At 39.0% G+C, this 20,671-nt stretch overlaps 1 protein-coding gene across 7 annotated transcripts in view; it reads left to right on the forward strand.

The window, feature by feature from the left end:
* The window catches only part of TMEM164 (transmembrane protein 164), a 187,979-nt gene that overhangs the window by 48,191 nt on the left and 119,117 nt on the right, over nt 1-20,671 (forward strand). For all 7 annotated transcript variants that reach the window (XM_023520004.1, XM_011374331.2, XM_011374335.2 and 4 more), the window contains one exon: nt 19,162-19,211. Coding sequence is in view for 5 of the 7 variants with exons in the window: in XM_011374331.2 (XP_011372633.1) it covers nt 19,162-19,211 (50 nt within the window). In the remaining 2 variants the exon portion in view is untranslated. The remainder of the gene's footprint in view (nt 1-19,161; nt 19,212-20,671) is intronic.

The following is a 20,671-nucleotide window of genomic DNA, read 5'->3' on the forward strand; positions in this document are numbered from 1 at the left end:
AGTGCTTTTGATTAGGTAACCAAGTCTGTCATATACCATAAAGACATCTGTTTGTTTCATTAATTCATTAAATAAGTATCTGATGAGCATCTTGTATATTCTAGACACTTCGTTAGCTTCTGGATCTTCAATAAGGGACCAGCATTAAGCCACTGCCCTTCAAGAGCTTACAGTCTAGTAGGGAAGATTGACATTTAACAAAAACACACTACTAGGAAATGAGAAATGGTGATGAGTGTTGTGAAGGGAAAAAACAGAGTTTACATACATCACTTCCAAAATAGTGGTTGATAGAGTCCCCTTCCTCAGTTTTCAAATACGGAGGTGAGGATGGGTGATTAGAAGCAAAAATATAATCTTCAACCTTTATTCTTCCCAGCAGTTTTCTTCTTTTCCAGAATTTTCCAGAATTTTCATCTAACAAAATGGCCTGCTGAGAGTTAGAAACTCCCTTATTTAAAAATACTTAGTTAGAAAAAATACTTAGTTAGAAATAGTTAGAAACTCCCTTATTTAAAAATACTCCTATCCCACCTACCCCCCACTCCCCCACAAATCCTTGACTATAGTCACATAGCTTCTCAGTGGCAGAGCTCTGCAAACATTTGCCGACCCAAACGGCTGTGACCTGACATAGTTGGTCCTTTTTCTGCAGGGAACTGGATACCATTCGTCTCTCCCATGGGTTGGCCTAGGTTCGTTCTGTTCCTTCAGAGCTGTCTGGAAGAGTTTTAAGACAACCAGGCCATGCTATTCTAAATATTTTTTTCTAAATCTTTTTCTGGGGTTGAGGTCAAGGCAGCAGCTTGATCCTCTCATAAATGGGTCAGAGGAGGGGGACTCATGTGGCTCCCTGAAAGATCAAGCCTCTCTGTACCCACTGCCCACTTCCTTTCTCTTCTAGCTTGTGTCCTGGGCTGGTCTCTGGCCAGGGAACAGAGTCATGCTTGCACATGTTTCCTGGGAAACTCATGTGTCTGACACTGTTTTAGGCACTGTAGGGAGTGGAGACAGAGGAGACTCCTCAAAAGGTAAATTATCATTTGAGGGTGAAGACAAAAGGTTGCATTGGCTACAAACAAGATCTTTTGGATCAGTTCTGGGTTCAAGTCCTGGCTTTCACTTAACTTAGTGCTTGTATGACCTTAGGCAAGTTACTCTATCTTTCCTGAGTTTGGTTTCCTCATATGCAAATGGGGGAGGGGAGGGTGGGGAAATAGTACTTACCTCATAAGATTGCTATGAGGAATATATGAAATAATACATGAAAGATGCTGAATATAGTGCCAGGTGCATAGTAAAGCACTCAATAAAGAATAGTTGCTTCCATTAGTATTATTATTACTACTACTGTTGTTGTTATGATTAACAACAGTAGGAGACTAATGGAACAATAAGTGTATAATACCACTAAGTACAAATGGAGTTCAGAAAAGGAATGATCAGTTTGGGTGGGTTATCCGGAAAAATCTCTGGAGGAGGTAGAAGAAGTGGAATGAAATATGCCAGAGAAAATATGAAAGAGGAAGGCTGAATTGAAATGTAGTGGAGACAAAAGAAGGAACAAATTTAATGTCTGGTGTACTTGGGCTCTACTACCAGCTCACCTGTCTTCGCAGTCCTTTATGGCTCTGCATTTTGGAGAGTCCCACATTAATGCTTGCAGTTTAGAGTGGTAGTCGGGGTGGGAGCTTGTTGGATGGCTGCTCTGGCTGAGATTTTGAGGGTATCTGCCTTGGTGGTGTTGACATGGGTCCTGATTCTGCAACTTGGCTTATGGGTTCCAAGCCTAATTTTTATCATCTTACCCAAGGGTGTTAATTTCACACTCCCCAATCTACAAAAGACTTCTTGATGAACTACACGGCAGTTCAATCATGGATCAGTGATGGGAGAGAGACCTACATAGAGACACAATACTTGTTTCTATCAGACAGGTCATTCCTTTCCTGATAGCAAGGTTCCTGAAGCCAAATTAAACAGGGGCATCTTGGTAACCTAAAATCAGATCCTAATGGAGTTGGAGGGTCTCATGAGAAATACCTTGCAGATATAGCACACCTTTGCATAGACCAGAATGTGTGTCCTTTTTCCACTGTTAGAAAAACATCAGTGACAGTTTTTCTCTTGGATGTTCCTGGTTTCTAATTCCATGCAAACACTATGTGAGTACTATGAGTATGTTATTCTCCTGAGGTTTTTTTTTTTGTTTTATTTTTTGGATACGATTTGGAAAATATCCACTTCTCAACAGCAATATAGTTATAGTGATTCTTTCACTGAGTGCTCTCTTTGGCTTTGTTTCCAAATTCTACTGATGTTTACAAGCAGGGCTGCCATGAGCGGCTATGTACTGCACAACCCTAGGAATGTGTGCCATTCACATAGACTAAAATTGAATGGCGCCACTAGGGTTGTGCAGTGTACAACCTACACGACTATACTTGGCAGCCCTGGCATATTGTAATGTCAATACTTTGTTCATCAAGGACAGGGTTTTGGGAGAGGTAGAGGTAGCAGTTTGGAACCATTCTCAGGGACTGAGTAAGGAGGCTGAAGCAGTGAGCCGTTGCTGTGACTAGAAAAGAAAGAGAAGTGCAGTTGTGACTTTGAGAGGATTATCCTTTGCAGTGGCAACCGTCATATGGGAGCACTACTTGCCTTTATTTCAGTAAATAATTTTTTGAGGGCATATAATATGATGGTTGAAAAACAGGGAAGGATATGCATAGGAGGGAGCATTTGAACTGGGCCTTGTGAAAACAATAGGATATAAAAATGTAACGATGAATTGTGTGGAGAAAGTTCCAGGGGAATGGAATAGCAAAAAGGGAAAAAAAAGATGGGAAACTTCATGGGGTGTATGGGTAATGGCGAATAATTCATTTTGGTTTATAGAAAGGCAGGTGAAAAAGAGTAGTAAGCAATAATGCCGGCTAGTGGGGGTCAATGATGATGGGCAGGGGTAGGTCAGTCGCTTCATGGGAGAGGGAGCTGGGGGGAAAAAGATCTAAATTAAGGAATTTGAAATTCATTCAACAAGCAATAAGGTGACATTTGAAGTTTTTAAAAAGTTTATTGAGATATGATTCGCTTACTGTACAATTCACTTTTTTAAAGTATTTAGTATTTTTTAGTATATTCACAACTATGTGCAGCCATCAATCACCACAGTCAATTTAGAACATTTCCATCACCTCAAACAGAAGCTGCGTACCATTTAGCTATTACTCCCCTACCTTTCTTTCCCCTACCTTCCTAGCTCTAAGCAATGACTAATCTGCTTTCTGTCTCTAGATTTGCCTATTCTGGACATTTCATAAAGACGAAGTCATATGGTCTGTTTTGACTGGCTTCTTTCACTAAGTATAAAGTTTTTAAGGTTCATCCATGTTGTATCATGTACCAGTACTTCATTCCTTTTTATGGCCAAATAATATTCCATTATATGGATATAATAGATTTTGTTTAACCATTTGTCTATTGATGAGTATTTGGGTTGTTTCTACCTTCTGGCTATTATGAAAAAATGCTGCTATGAACATCCATGCATAAGTTTTTATGTGGACATTTCTCTTCGATACATAGACACACATATATATACACTTATACACAAACATATATATACACACACACACAGTGTATATATATATATAGTATAGTATATTTATATATACACATACACACACACAAATACATATGTATGTGTACACACTCATGGAATTGCTGGGTCATATGATAAGTCTATGTTAAACCTTTTCAGGAATTGCCAAACTGTTTTCCAATGTTTTGGCATCATTTTACATTCCTACCAGCAGTCTGTGAGGTTTCTAATTTCTCCATATCATCATGGACACTTGTGATTGTCTTTTTTATTTTCACCTGGCTTGTGGGTATAAAGTGGTATCTCATTGTGGATTTGATTTTCATTTCCCTAATGACTAATGATGTTGAGCATCTTTTCATGTGCATATGGGCCATTTATATGTCTTCTTTGGAGAAATATCTATTCAGATCTTTAGACCACTTTTTAATTGGGTTATTTGTCCTTTTATTGTTGAGTTTTAGAAACTATTTATGTATTAGACCCTTATCAGAGATAGGATGGGCAAATTTTTCTCTGATTCTTTGGGTGTTTACTTTCTTGATAGTATCCTTTGAAGCACAAAAGATTTTAATTTTCATAAAGTCCAGTTTACCTATTTTTTTTTTGTTGTTGTTGTGCTTTTGGTGTTACATCTAAAAATCCATTGTCATATCTGGGGTTAGGAAGATTTACCATTATGTTTTCTTTTAAGAGTGTTATAGTTTTTGCTTTTACATTTAGATCTTTGATTTGAGTTAATTTTTGCATATAGTTGTGAGGTGGATGTCCTAACATCATTCTTATGCATATGGAAATCTAGTTGTCCCAGGACCTTTTGTTGAAGAGACTATTTCCCCCATTGAATGTTCTTGACACCCTTATTGAAAATTAGTTGTGAGGGTTTATTTTTGGACTTTCAGATTGATTCTATTAGCCTATAAGTCTGTCCTTATGCTAGTACCATACTGTCTTTATTGCTGTTGCTTTGTAGTAAATTTTGAGATCAGGTAGTGTGGGTCCTCCTATTTTTTCTTCTTTTCAAAATTGTTTTTGCTGTTTGGGGTGTCTTGCAGTTCCATATGAATTTTATAATTAGCTTGTCAGCTGAGCTTGTGATAGGGATTGTGTTGAATCTGTCATCTGAAAGGAGGAGTATAACATGATCTGGACTCTATTTTAAGAATAGGAACCTGACAATACTGAACTAGAGTGAAGAAGGGGAGACACTGGAGACATGGAGATCAGGTAGAAAACTGTTACAGTAGTTTAAGAAAATGATGGGGACTGAACTAGGAAAAGATAATGAGGATGGATTTGAAATATATTGAAAAAGCTTAAAATGACAGGGTTTAGGGGCTGACTACACATGGGGGCTGAGAAAGAAGAGTCATCAAAAATAGCTCTGAGGTTTGATGATAGGCTAATGATTGAATAACAATACTTTTTCAACTTACAGAAGAGTTGTAAAGATATTACAAAGAATTCCTGTATACCCTTCACTCAGCTTCCTCTAATGTTAATATCTTGCATAACCATGGCGAAATTATTAAAACAGAAATTAACATCGGTGCTATCAACAAATCTAAATACTTTCTTCTGATTTCACCAGTTTTCCCACAAATGTCTTTTTTTTTCTGTTCCAGGATCCAATCCAGGATCCCACATTGCATTTAGTTGTCATGTCTTCTTAGTCTCTTCCATCCATGACAATTCCTCAGTCTCTGTCATTCATTACTTTGACAATTTTGAAGAGTTCTGGTTAGGGTTTTTGTAAAATGTTTCTAATTTGGGCTTATCTGATGGTTTTTCATTAGATTTGGGCAATTTGGGCAAAAATACCACCAAAGTGATGTTGTACTCTTGTTGGTGCAGCATATTGGGGGGTACATGATGATATGCTCTATTACCAGGGATGCAACCTTGGTCACTTGGTTAAGGTGATGTCTGCCAGATTTCTCCACTATATAGTTGCTGTTTTCCCATTGTAATTACCAAGTATCTTGCATGCTTGATTATGATAAAAATTATAATACTTTCATTGCTAATCAGAACATCTATCGGTGGTTCTTACCTGTAATAGTTATTGCTGTAGTGTTTACCTAATGTTGATTTTGTTTCCCTTATTCCTTCTACTTTTATCAGTTGAAATTCTATTGTTAGAAGAGCTGTCCCTTCTATCCCATTTTCTGAGAGAGCAGTTAGAGAGAGAAGAGGTTAGGGTGATAAGATGGCAAGTTCAGATTTAGGCATGTTTGGTCTGAGGCACATGAGTGACAGCCAGATGTTAATATCCAGAAAGGATTTGGTATCTACATAGGAACAACAGTTGCAGTTAAGATAGTGGAGGCAAGCGTTATGATTTTTTTTCCATTTTAGAATGTAGAAATTGAGGTTCAGGGTGAAAATCTGAGGCATAATGGGCAATACAACTGGTAAGGCAGTGGTGGGTTGGCGGGCGCATTGTTGAAAGCCACGATTACTCTACAGATGCCTGTGAAATTTCTTCAGTGGCTCACCAATGCCAATTTAAGGTTTGTCAGGTGGAGAAAATTGATAATCAAATCCTCAATTTATTATAGCTCTCAATTTATTATAGCACTGTGTGCAACATTAGAGGGCCATTTAATATCTCAAATTAAATAAAATCTTAGTACCTAATGCATTCTATAGGCCATTGGAAAAATAAGAGAAGTGTTATTTGGAGTTATTTGGGAAGGCTTTGTGGAGGAAATAGAACTTGCCATGACCTTGGATGGAATTACCAGTGAGGGTACCTAAGAAAGGGCAGAGAAAGGATACCTAAGAGGGATGACGCTTTCAACAGCTCATACTTATTCCTTACAACGTGCCAGGCACTGAACTAAGTGCTTCAAGCATTTAATTCTCACATCTACCCTGTGAGATAGTACTATTGTAGTCTCTATTTGACAGATGAGGAAACTGAGCCCAAGATAATTAAGTATTCCTTCCATGTAGGCAGCTGGACAAGGGAAGCCAAATAATATATCAGAACATTATTATGTAAGCATGGAATTAAAACAAGTGCACTTAGATGAACTGGAAGTTTAATATGAGCTGTTGCTGATGTGGCTCATGGTAGGGATGGATTTTCTATTGATATCAGCATAATTAAAGCTACTATGTATATTGAGTACAAGTTATGTGCTAGGCATTGTGCTAAGTGCTTTGCATGCTTTATCTCATTTGATCCTCTCCAAAACCTTATCAGACATATATACTATTTTTATCCCTATTTTAGGGTTGAGAATTACTCAAATCTCTTGCCCAAGGTTACAGTGCTGGTGAATAGCAGAGCCAACATGTGGACCCAAGTCTGTCTCTAAAGCCCATGATCTTAACCACTTAGCAATGCTAACTATCCTGTTTCCATCCTCTTAATAGGGATGAATTTGTCAATGAGAACAGAAAACTTAATGTTTATGAGCTAAGGTTCCCTGACTTGTCTATGTAAGAATGTCCAAACCTAAAGAGAATTTTTATAAAACTTTTTTTGAGCCAAACAGAAGGTAAACCTGGAAGCAAGATTTCAGCAAACTGAGATAAATGCTTCCAAGAAATGACAGTTTGCATCTTCTTTTCTGCCTTCGGAATTAAGGAGGGAATGTAAGGAAGATTACATGTAGGTGGGAGAAAGCAAGGCAGGGATATGATTACAGAATAGTTAACAAGATTATGTGCTCTCTTGAGGGTGGTCATGCTTTAGAATGAGGGGGTCTGAAAAGAGGCATTTCAAAGATATGCTAACCTAGATGCTCAGAAACAATGGACAGGAATTGCTTAAGGCAAAGATAAACCTTTTACTAAAGAAGTAGTATGCCTGGGGCATGGCTACCCACCATGACCTGCCCAGTTAGTATATGATCAGATCACCCTGTGCGGTTATTTTCTATAGAACCCCTTTTTCCTCCACAGGCCCCTGGATAGTGCTTGGGTGTGGACACTGCCAAATATGCTTTGTGACTCTCCATACTGTATACCTCAATGGTTTGACCAACTCCTTTCTTTAGGTATAATTCAAGGAGGTTACAATCTGGTCTTTCAAGTCTGGGAACCATTGTGGCTTTAAGATGACCTTACAACCTTTTTAATCCCTTGTATGTTGATTTTAAAGCTCATCTCTTAGTAGGTACTCTTATTTTCCCTTTTGTCTAAATTCTTGAGGAAAGACTCTCTTTGTAAACTTATACTGACAAAAATGGTAATTTCTCAGCAAGAGATAAGCAGAATGGTAGGACAAAGGATGGGCATTTAACCAAAGGCTCCCTGGAGAAAATGATGCTTAATTTAGTATTTGAAGGATAAATAGGAGTTAGAAAAGGAAAGGTGAGAAGGCCATTCTGAAAGAGTAAGTAGGATTAAAAATGGTACAATTTCTTGATATTGGAGATTGAAATTTTAAAAATAAAATTATAAAAGTATTAGGAAAACAATAGATGACTCTTTTTATAATCTTAAGGTTGTAAAAGACTTTCAAAGCATGACATCAAAAACAGAAGCCATGAAGGAAATGGCAGGCATCTGATTACATAAAGATAAAAAGCTTCTATACATCAAAAATACCATAAGCAGAGCTACGACAATAACAACCTGGGGAAAATATTTGCAATAAATGTCAATTAATCTGTACAAAATGTCATTAAAACATATATACCTCTTACAATTCAATAAGAAAAAGAATATACCAGTTGAAAAATAGGCAAAGACCACAGATGGTCACATCCCAAAAGAAGAAATACAGCTGGCCAAAAAACATTTTAGAAAATAATTATACAAATTAAAGCAAATAGGTGTGCGTGGGGGGGGGGTGTAGGGGAGGGACTCTAATTTTATCCTTACCCTTCTAGGTTTTTAGCTGAGACCCCCCTGTAATAAAACATAGATTAACAGGAGAAGAACAAATAGACATTTGATAATATATATACCTCCTATATACATAGGAGTGACCCAGGGAAACTGAGTAACTTCCAATCATGGCCCAAGACACCACCTTAAATACCATCTCCAGGGAAAGACAAAAGGTGTTTGGTGCATGTGTGGTGGAAGGTGTGCGGAGGGCAGTTAGGGAGGGTTACCAGGAAAAGCAAGGTGAACAAGGGTAAGGCTGTTAAGCAAATTTGAGCATTTTCCTTCTCTATCAATGATTTTTTAGAGATTTAGTCATTCTCCTCTTCCTAGTACAGTGAGAGAAATACTCCCACAAATGGAAATTTACCTTGTAAACATAAATGTCCTTTTTCAAAGGGTAACTTTGAAAACTTCTTCTCAGTTTTCAGAGCTTCTCCCATGTCTGCTGTTTCTTGAAATTAATTAGCCTAAGATAATCAGTATCCCAAAGAGACATATTTTGGGGTAGCAAATTCTACTCCTCTTCAGGTGTTGCAGGATACACAGACAGAGACGGGACATGGAGGCAATAAGCAGGAAGTGGTGTTTATTGGTGCCATTCACATTCAAAGGCTGAGCTCCATTGGCAGTAGGCTTTCCCTTTTATACACATCTTATACTTCCTCGTGTTCTTTCTATATAAGGAGAGTGTATTTTAATTGGTTGGCGGGCCGTAAGGGGAGTGACCGACCAGGGCCGGTGGTCTGTGCCACATCAGTTGTGACGTTGAAAAATCCCTTACCTATTATGGGAAGGGAAGTGAACGACCTTCAACCGTTATAGGAAACAGCTTGGCCTCCCACTACCACACAAGGGGCTTGAGTTTTTTTCTGTAGATACTGGTAAGCCATTAAGGGATTTTAAATGGCAGATCAGGGCTGCATTTTAGATAGATCCCTTTTGCAGCAATGTGGCTGGAGGCTGGAGCTCAGTGAAGATATTATTGCAGTGGTTCCAGGAAGAGTATGAGGGCCTGAGAGTATGAACATAGTGAATACATCAAGGCTAGAACAGGCTTTGAGAAACCTAAGGGATAGGTCTTTCCTATGGTGGTGCAACCCCAAATTAATTTTAGAATGTAATAAGGTATAAAAAGCATTTATTTGAGCAAAAAGACCTGAAACCCGGGAGACACAGATTCAGGTAGCAACTTAAATTGTGTTCCATCAAGACAAAGGGGAGGCCACCTTTTATATTGAAAGATCCTGCCCAGGTTCCCAGTTAGGTCTGTTTTATGTAAATGAGGTATCCAAATTTTGCAGGTCTGATAGCGTAAACAAGCAGGCATAGTGCAGGTAGCCCAGAGTTCAGTTTAGGGTTCTTCCTGACATACAGAGTACATGAGGAGCCTGTCAGCAAATGGCCACTAGGCTCTTATTATTTATAAAATGTGGGCCCTTTGTTTACCATGGGGAGTCTATCAGTAGATAAATCCATTCTTGGAATTCACATCAAATGAATCTTTCTTCTTGGGGTCCACACTGAGAAATGATTTTAAACACTAGTCCTTAGGAATCCCCAAATAGCTGTGTGCCATCATAGGAGATGGAGCCAGGAGAACTGGAGCCAGAGGGCTGGGCCTGGGAAGATGTGTGCCAGGACAAAAAACACTCGCCTGTCCTTTTCTCACTCTGTTTCCCTTTCATTTAGTTTCCCATCCCCCTTCACTGCATAACCTGGCTAGTCCCTCATTTAGAATGGTCTGTGGTAACTGGCCCCCCTTTCCAATTACATTTCCCATAGTACTGACACTTCCTCCTCTGAACAAAAATGATCTTTAGGCATTATGAAAATTGTGGTTTATCGTTAATATCGTAGAATTTAATGGATGGCTGGACAATGATGCCAGTGAACTTGGGGTCGATATGACTGTGGCACAGGAACAGTAACAGGGAGGAGGTACAAGTGATGGCTTGGCTGAGAGGCTGCAGAGGAAAGATGGGAACCTGGAACCACAGTGGTTCAGAGGTAGAGGATTAACTGGTATAGCTGCTGGTGCCTGGATTGGGTGTGTTAAACAAAATTTTCGTGTCTGAAAGCTTTTATGAAACAAAGGGTTTATTGAGCCATATGCTAGCCAGAAAAAGGACCAGGCCCTGGACCATACAGTATAAACTACCAGCAATGGGGCTAAATGGAGAAGATGAGCATGTCCAACATGTATGCTTTCCTAGAGCTAAAAGGGCTCTTTTATGCAATGAATCTGGGGAAGAAAGACATGTAAATTGTTTTGAAAGAATTTACATTGGCTGTAAAGTTGAGTGGAGAAGGTGAAGTGAGGGCAGTTTTAGGATAGACGAATGGTCTGTCAAGAAGAATATTTACTACTTCTTGATTCGTCGTGGCAACAATCCAAAAAGTTCTTGCATAAGCCATATGCAGTGGCATCTGGTGTCATCTGGTGGTCAAGTATTTTCTTTTTAGATGGCAATCTGGAAGTTGATTCAAAGTTTAAACCTACATTGAGGAATCTGAGGAGTCTTTTGTTAGTTTCAGCTCATAGCTGTTAACTGGTTAACTACCTTTGTCTCTTTCTCCCACCTACCAGCCCATTTTAATTTAATTCAGGACATCTCAGAATTTTTCTCTTATTAAGTGCTTAGGAAAGAGCTGAATATACATGTTTCTGGGCAGGAGAACCTTGGAGCTTTCCTGGGGACGCTCAGAGAATGTGATTTTGAATGGAATCTTTGGGTTTTTCCTGGAAAAAACGGCCAAGAAAGACCTCAGTTTTGTAAGGATGCAGGAATTGCAAGCACCCAACAGACCTGGGGTTGAGGCAGGTGTGAGCTAAGAGGAGCCTTGTAGAGAGTAGATCTTGTAGACTGTGTGGTGGTACAGGCGTGGGGTCATTGGGGTGACTGTGTGCTGTGGGGTCAAAGGGTAGGGCTAGAGTCTAAAGAAGAGTAGCCCCATGAGGCCTGGAATGGGTCAGTTATGAGTTGGAAAGTATGTCGATCTGGAAGTTAGAGGACCTGTGTTCTTGTCATAAAGCTTATCAGAACCTTTTCCCCTGGATTTCTTCATTTGTAAAATGGGATTTAATAACAAGGCCCTGCTTTCCTCCCAGGTGCTGAGAAAATAGAAGAGCTTTGTCACATTCCTCTCTATACTACTTGCCCATGTGCTTTTGTTCAGATGCTGAGCTGGGCAATTTTGGCATGAATATAAAGACTCAAGTGGGTGCTGGTATATGCTCAGTTGTATTTTTATTTTCCTGCCACCCTTGTTTGCACTTCCAAGTGTCTTCTCTTCCCACTCTTTTTGCAGATGAAGGGAAATTTAGCTTTCTGTCTGCTAGTCTAAAACACATACTACTAAAGTTTGGAGGTGGTTGGCAAACAACCAAGAAAGAAGGCAGGGATATTAATGCCAAGGCTGGGGGCCTTTGGGCCTCTGAATTAAAATGTTATTTTCACATGGCTCCTTTGGTTAATCATGATTATGTATGTGGCTCCTGCATGACAGAGCAGAGAGGTTCAATGTTATAAATCTTATTGTTTGTTTTTTCCCATCTTTACCGAAATATAATAGACAATTAGTTGCTTGTATTTACATTGTACAATTCAATGAGTTTTTCCACAATGAGATACCATCTCACACCGGTTAGAATAGCTATAATCAACAAGACAAGTAATAACAAATGTTGGCTAGGATGCGGAGAAAAAGGAACCCTCATATACTGCTGATGGGACTACAAATTGGTACAGTCTCTATGGAAAACAGTATGGAGGTTCCTCAAAAAACTAAGCATTGATCTACCATATGATCCAGCCGTCCCTCTACTGGGTATTTACACCAAAGACTCGAAAACTCATATCCAAAAAGATATTTGCACACCGATGTTCATATCAGTATTATTCGCAATGGCCAGGACATGGAAGCAACTGAAGTGTCCTACGATAGATGATTGGCTAAAGCAGCTGTGGTACATATATACAATGGAATATTACTCAGACAAAAGAAGAGATGAAATACTGCCATTTGTGACAACATGGATGGACCTCGAAGATAATCATACTAAGCGAAATAAGCCAGACAGAAGACGTTGAAAACCACATGATATCACTTATATGTGAGATTAAACCTAAAAGCAACAAATGAACAGGACAAACAAACATAGACTCATGGATATGGACAATAGACTAGCGGTTAACAGAGAGGAGGATAGAGGGGGAAGGGGGTGATAGATGGAATAAAGGTGATCAAATATGTGATTATAAAAAGAAATCTAACTATGGGAGGCAAACACACAGTGTAAGTATATATATGCCTTACTGTTAAAGTGTACAGCTGAAACTTACTGGATTCCATTAACCAATGTCACCATAAAAAAATAATTTAAAAAATTCAATGAGTTTTTTTTTCAATTATAGTTGGCATACAGTAATATACCAGTTTCAGTTGTATACCATAATGATCAGAGATCCACATAACTTGCAAAGTGATCACTCCACTAAATATAGTACCCTTCTTCCTCCTTACATATTTATTACAACTTATTAACCATCTTCCCCATGCTACACTCTGCCTATCCATATCTATTCTGCAAGTATCCATTTGTACCTCTTAATCCCTTTGACTTTTTTCTGTCCCCCCTAACTCCCCTCTCATCTACTATCCCTCTAAATATTTTATGTATCTATGAGTTTATTTCTGCTGCTGTTATTGTTATTGTTTATTCTTTTCTTTAGATTCCACATGTACGTGAAATCATGAAATATTTGCCTTTATCTATTTGACCCATTTCATTCAGTGCAATACCCTCTAGGTCCATCAAGGGAATATCTTTTTTCCATCCCCTTCCTTTTAGTCTCTGTGTGTCTTTTAATCTGAAGTGAGTCTCTTGTAGCCAGCATATGTAGGGGCCTTGTTTTCTGATCCATTCAGCACTCTTGTCTTTTGGTCAACACACTTCTTTTTTATTTGAAGTACTTGTTGATAGGAATGTAGTTATTACCATTCTTTATTCATGATTTTGATACTTTTTTTTTTCTTAAACAAATCCTAACATTTCCTGTAATACTGACTTGGCGATGATAAATTCCTTTAGCTTCTTTTTGTCTGGGAAGCTCTTTATCTGTCCTTTGACTAAATGATAGCTTTGCTGGTTAAAGTATTCTTGGCTGTAGCTCCTGGGTTTCCACCACGTCAAATATTTTGTGCTAAGCTCTTCTGTCCTGCATAGTTTCTTTTGAGAAATCAGCTGCCAGTCTTATGGGTGCTCCCTTGTAGATAACTAACTGCTTTTCTCTTGCTGCTTTTAAGATTCTCTCCTCGTATTTAACCTTTGGCATTTTAATTATGATGTGTCTTGGGGTGGGCACCTTTGGATTCCTGGTTTTTGGGACTCTGAGCTTCCCGGGGTTTTATGTCTATTTCCTTCACCAGGTGAGGGAAGTTTTCCATCATTATTTCTTCAAATAGTTCTTCAACGTCTTGTTTTTCATACGCCTATGACACGGATATTTTTACATTTAATAATGTCCCATAGGCTCCTTAAATTATTATTATATTCTTGGCTTCTTTTTTCTTGCTATTCTGGTTGAGTGTCCTTGGCTTTCTCATCTTCTATATAGGTCATTTGATCCTCTTCTTTATTCACTTTGTTTATTCCATTTAATGTACTTCTCATCTCAGATAATGGGTTCTTCATTTCTTACTGGTTCCCTTTCCATTTCCATTTTTATGTTTATCTCTTTATTAAAGTTCTCACTGAATTCATCTACACTTCCCCTAAATTCATCGAGCATCTTTATAACCAGTGTTTTGAACTCTGCATCTGTTAGATTGCTTGACTCCGTTATTTCTGGATCTCTGTTCTGTTCTCTCACATAGTTTCTGCTTTTTTGTCTTTCCATTTTGGCTGCCTTTCTATGTCTGTTTCTATGTATTAAGCAAAGCTCTTAAGTCTCCCGGTCTTCTTAGTGCAACTTTGTGTAATAGGTGTCCGGCAGCACAGTCCTGAGAGGGGTTCAGCTGCAGGCCAAATTTAGCTCCAGACTGTGCCCCTCTGGGACCACCTGTTATGATTCAGCAAGCAATCCACCAATGCTGTGCTCATAATTACCTCAAGAAACCACACCAGAAACCAAGAGCAGCTGCCACCAGTGTAAGTCTGAGCGCGGCTCAGCAAGGAGCACCAAGTCACTGAGGACACATCTGGATGTGGCTTGGGTGGGGCTGCAAGTTGGGGGAGGCAGAGTTTCAGGGAACCCTTTGGGCGGAGTGACCTGTTATCCAGTTTGATGACATCTCACTCATGGTGGTGCTGAGTCAGCGCACTGGGATAGGGGAGGACTCAACAGAGGAACAATGGATACCGCCAGCACTTCTGTATAGAATAAGTCTTGCCTCAGCCCTCACTATGACAACTCATTGTTCCCTTGTAAGTCCCTGGTGCCTCCTGCACAGCTGACCCGTTGCTGGTGCTCAGAGCAAGCAGTTCCGCCACCACAAAAGTCTGTTTGGGTCACAGCTCCTTTAAGAGGTGTCTGCAGCTACTGCCGCCATGGCCTTTGTCCCACTCAGCCGCTCGGGACTGGGCAGCTTCGCATCCTTGCCCCATCTTACATTCTGCCCCGTCCTACATTCTGTCATTGCAGGGTGATTTCTTAGTTCTCTCCCTATTTGTAAGGCTTGTTCATCTAGACCCCAGGCAATTTTCCTTGCTATTTGCTCCTTGTTTCTGTTACAACATTTATTTGGTCACCAGAGGGATGAATAGAACCTCTATCATCTACGCCACCCCCCCTCCCCAGAATGTTATAAATCTTTGAAGTTGCTAAAGGAGGCCATTTGTTAAAGAAAAGCCTTCCAGGCCAAAATTTTTTCTGAAAAAAAAAAAAAGGTTTATTGAGCCATAAGCTAGCCAAGGAAAGGAATGAGTCCTGGGGCATGCAATCTAAATAATCAGCATCAGGGCTAGGTGGAAAAGACAAATATGTCTGTCATCCTTGAGTTCACAGGTTCCTTTATACTTCGAATTTGAGAAAGGAAGATCTAAGTTGTTTTGAAAGAATTTACATTGGCTATAGATAAAGGAACAGATAGAGTGTGGCTAGTTCTGGGATAGGTATGTTAATCACTAGGAAGAAGTGTGTGCTCTTTTTGATGGGTTGCGGGCAACAGTCTGGAAAGTTCATGTGTAAGGAAAATGCGGTGGCATGTGGTGGACAGCTATTTAAATAGCTATTCTCTCTAGATAATTGTAGAATGTAGTTACCTAGAAGTTAATTCAAAGTTTCAACCTACATTTAGGAACGTAAGCAGTCTTTTTTAGGTTTCGTTAACTGATTAACATCTTTTGTCTCTTCCTTCCACCCTGCGGCCTGCTGTAATTTAATTTAGGACATCTCAAAATTTTTCCTTGTCCTGATGAGTTCACTGAAAATGGAATATGATGAATATGGGGTTCTTTTCCAAATTTGCCGATTTGATATGTCTCTCTCTATATGACTTAAAGATCATTCCATCCTGGTTTGGGGAATAGATCGGGAAGGTGAGAAAGGCCAAAACGCTAGTTGAAATGATGAGGCCACATGAAACTATCTGTTGGAAAACTCAGAGTTAAAAGTAGGTTAGCTGCCTCAAAAGAAGTTAGAGCCGTGATTGAATTGAAGATAATATGACATCCTACTGGGTTGGAACTGGAGACTCGCTTCCTTTAGTAGGTTTCTGGGCTTCTGTCATAGGGCTGTAATAGATCAGAGCCAGCCAAATGGAGCAGTTATGGGGAAATCTGCCCCCAAGAATCTGTTCATCTCCTCTTGGCTGTGAGTATAGAAAAGAATTAACTGTCGGACCCAGTGGTGTACTTTTCTTCTCTGCTTAGCATGTTGGAAATATCTTAGGTATTCCAGAAGCTCAGGGAGGCTGCTGGCATGGCTATTAGGAGACTCCAAAAGTACTGAGGACCTTTCCAAAGGTGGCTGGAGGCCCCTTTCTATTCTCCATATACTGTAGCTTCTGAGTGTAGCCTGTGATGGGCCAGATGCCAGGTGGTAGCTATGTGCAGCCTCTAACTTGGTCCCTTGCCTCAGGCGAGTAACTCTACTGTTGGGTCAGTGGTAAGGAATACCAGCTTTGTTTCTTTCTTTCTTGGACTGTTCCTCAGTGGTCGAGTGGGGAATGGGGATAAGTTCATACTTGGATGATTGGAATTCCAAATGAACAATAAGGATCACAAACCATTAAGTTCGTATGTATTTCAGAATTTTTTTTTTGGATTTTAGGAAGGTAATACAGTGCATGTTTTACTGTTTCACATGTACTACCAGTGGATTTTGGGGCAGTACATGTAAAATAATACATTATTTTATAATCAAAGTAAATTATTTTTATGGAAAATGTATGAATCTTCACCATAAGTGTAATAGGCAGAGTGGGTTACTTGCCTCAGCTCAGTTCAAATCATGTTTTGTTACCAAATCAGCTTTGAAAAAACCCAGACTTTCAGTGCTTTTTAGATTTGGTCATTGCTGGTAAAGGATTGTGGACCTGTAATTGTCATTGGTTTTGCACTTTTAATCAAATTGATCCACAGGGGGAAAGGCGCATTCTCGATAGCTCTTTTCTTGGAGAGGTTCTCTAATGAGTTATTGTGTAGGTGATGGGCTCCTGTCTGTGTTCCTTTCAAGATCCTTCCTCTTTTCCATTCATCTTTCTCTTCCTCTTGGCAGGGATTCAAGTGGATATCTTTTCTTATAGTGTTTTTCTTGATAGTATCCTACCCTTCTAAATGTAGACTTTGAGAGAATCGAATAACCAAATGCTAAAGAATATACATGTGACATAGCCAAACGCATCTATAAAGTGTATAATCTATATTAATAAATGCTCACAAGATAAGGACACATATTTATGATTTTATAAACCACATCATTAAATCACTGTAGGTGAAGGACCTCCACCAACATGAGTTTCATTTTTTTTTTATCAGTCCTTAGTTCTGCTGAATGTCTCTGACTCCAAGCCAAGGTCAGACATTCAGCATATCTGGCTGCCAGGAGTGGTTGAACACCCCGGATGTTTGTTAAATGTGCAGATTAAGAAATCAGCATCCTTAATGGAGGAGCCCAGGAATTTGCGTGTTTACTAAGTGATGTATAGGGGTTTCTTTATCCCTCTGGAAAACCAGTACTAAGGTGAAAGTCAAATTGCCACAGTTTTGAAGGCTGTAACCCAGGCCTAGGTCAAATGAAGTAGCATGGAACTGATTTATCTCTTAGGACCAGGTTATTTTTGTTTGGTTTGACCTGAGAGGAGAATAGAAGAGTAAAACTACATAGTCATGCCTAGCAATGAACCAATCCATTCTGGAGGAGGAAAAATAATTTTCCCTCTACTCTCCCAGGTTCTTGGCTGAGATATCCCTGTTATAAAACACACATTAACAGGAAAAAAAAAAACAAAAGGAAGTTTAATAACATGTATACCTCTAGTTACTCCAAGAAAACTGAGTAACTCCCTGAAACTGTCCAGGCCATCACCTTAAAGATAAAAATCCAGTTAAAGATAAAAGAAGATGTGGGGGTGGGGGAGGGAGTTATGGGAGGTGACCAGGAAAAGCACAGTAAACAAGAGTAAGGTCGTTATGCAGATTTAAGTCCTTACTTTCTCCTTGGAAGAGAGTTTGTAGGGACTTAGTTATCCTCTATCTGGTACACAGGGGAAGACACCCTTACAAATGGAAATTTCCCTTGCTAATGGAAATGTCTCTTATAAAAGAATTAACTGTCTACTCAGTTTTCAGAGCTTTTCCTGTGTCTGCTGTTTCTTAAAAATAATCAGCTTGATATAATCCTAATGCCAAAGAGATTTTTGGGGAGGCAAATTCTGCTCCACTTCAAAATCAAAAGGAGGTATAGATCCTGAGGGTGGCAATATTGATAGAGTTGCCAGATAAAATACAGGATGCCCAATTAAATGTGAATTTCAGATAAACATTGACCAATATTTTAATATAAGTATATCCTAAATATTGCCTGGAACATACTTATACTAAAACATTATTCAGTGTTTATCTGAAATTCACATTTAACTGGGCATCATGTATTTGTATTTGCTAAATCTGGTAGACCTGGGTATTGATTAACCCACCTTCCCCATAGAAGGCAAACCAGATGGCATTTATGTACTTGTTCTAAGCTCAGAATCTATTTGTAGTTGTCTTAGTTTGACAGTTTCTCAAACTGGCTAATTGTATTATATTGAAGTTGAAGTGTTAAAAAACTGAATCTTGTTCTAGAGGTTAAGAGGAAGCATTCCAGAGGCTGAAAGGGCCTAAAAAAAGCTTTCTCTATTTCCTACCCCGCAAAAAACTCTTGATCCCTCACTTCTCATCTATGTCTCTCTCACTTCTGTCACATACACACACACACACACACACACACACACACACACTCACACTCACACTCAGACATACACACACTCACACTCAGACATACACACACTCACACTCAGACATACACACACATAGATGCATGTGCAAACACAAACATGTTTGGAAAACCACTTGCTTGCCTTTATAATTTTTTATATTACATTTTCTGTGTTAAAGTTTGGTTATTGTTGTTGTTGTTATTATTATTATTATCATTAAAGTAACATTGTCTCACTGCATTCAGCATTTCTATTGATAACCAAACTTAATTCTTTTTCCATTGCAGATCTTTCTCCTGGCCTGCCCTCCCTGTCCAGGAGCTACTGTCGTCTTCAGGTAAGGGAAAATTGTTTTTCATTGTTGCCATTGCTATTCAGATTGTTCTGTCTGTTTGATAACCTAAGATGATGAATGTATTACTGTGAACACCTTGGGCCTGCACTGCTTTGTCTCTGGGCATCCCAAGGGACAAAAGTCTATGAGGGACCAGGTAAACAGGGAAATGTTCTATGTGGAAATTTGGCTTTTGTCAAGCTCTGACAAGTCCTTTTTATCTATTCCTTGTGGTGGTGGTCTATGGCCAAGGCATGCTTCCTTAGAAGGTTGCTGCCTTCCAAAAGTTACTTTTGAGAGTATGCGGGGGCTCAGATGCCTTCCCTGATATGAAGAATCTTTGCATTGTGGTCCTGCTGCTACACCAAAGATATGGCTCTTCATTTCAAAGACCTTCGTTCTTGTGATTTTGTGTCTTCCCCCCCGCCGCCCGCCCCTTAAAATTAAAGTGAGAAAACTATCACCTTTATTACAAGTCCTGGCTTTCTTAAAAATAACAAGCATCAAATCCATTAACGTATATTTCAGGTAAATTATGTTTATCTAAAGGCAAGTTTGCTTAAATGAAATTCTCAAGAGCCCTGGAACCCTCATTTTAGCTGTGAGTTGTGACCATCTCACTTATCAAACCTTTTATTGGAGTTGCTAATGAGAAGCTAAATCAATCAAATTAATTTCATCTCTTTCCTCCTTCCCTGGATCCCATTTTGGAGCTGTTCCTGAGCAGTGAAATGGCCACAGGCCAGAAGGAAGGGACAGGAAGTAAAGAGCCCAGCAGATCTTTGGGTAATTGAGAGCAGTGTAAATGGCTTTCTTGATTTACTTAAGTCATTAAAATGTTAGATAGGGGGAAATATACCCTACTGGCTGCTTCAAATAGCTTCTTGGAATAGCCACTTAGTCTCTTGCCTTACATGCGTAACTTTCTGCTGGATGAGAGGTAATGGATCCTGATTTTATATCTCTTGTACTTGGACCGCTCCTAAGCAGAAGGGGTATTTAACCCCATTCTCCTCCCTTGATTTCCTCAAATGAGGCAGTTTTTCAGTGTAATATTTTTAAAGTAACATTTATTAGTTTTATTTCATTATTATGAAAGTAATAATTCTCATTATAGAAAATACAGAGACATATAAAGAAGAAAATAAACAACACCCTTAATTTTACCATCGAGATAATTTTTATTATTTCCTTATTTTTTTTAATAAGCAGCGATCATATTTAGTTTTTTTTACTGTATCTTTTCTACACTAGATCTTAGCCAAAAGGTCAAGAAGCGATTACTGTATCTTTTCTAAACTTAATTCATTTTATATGTACATTTTTACACATAAGAATACATAAATATGATTGCTGGATTTTTTTATAGTGATTCTCCAACCTCTATCTTTCCATGCCAGCCCTGCACATTACTAAACCAGTATGTATCCTTCCATATTTTCTTCCATACTCATAGATGTATA

The sequence above is a fragment of the Pteropus vampyrus genome, unplaced genomic scaffold, assembly GCF_000151845.1.
Source record: "Pteropus vampyrus isolate Shadow unplaced genomic scaffold, Pvam_2.0 Scaffold244, whole genome shotgun sequence".
Classification (NCBI taxonomy): domain Eukaryota; kingdom Metazoa; phylum Chordata; class Mammalia; order Chiroptera; family Pteropodidae; genus Pteropus; species Pteropus vampyrus.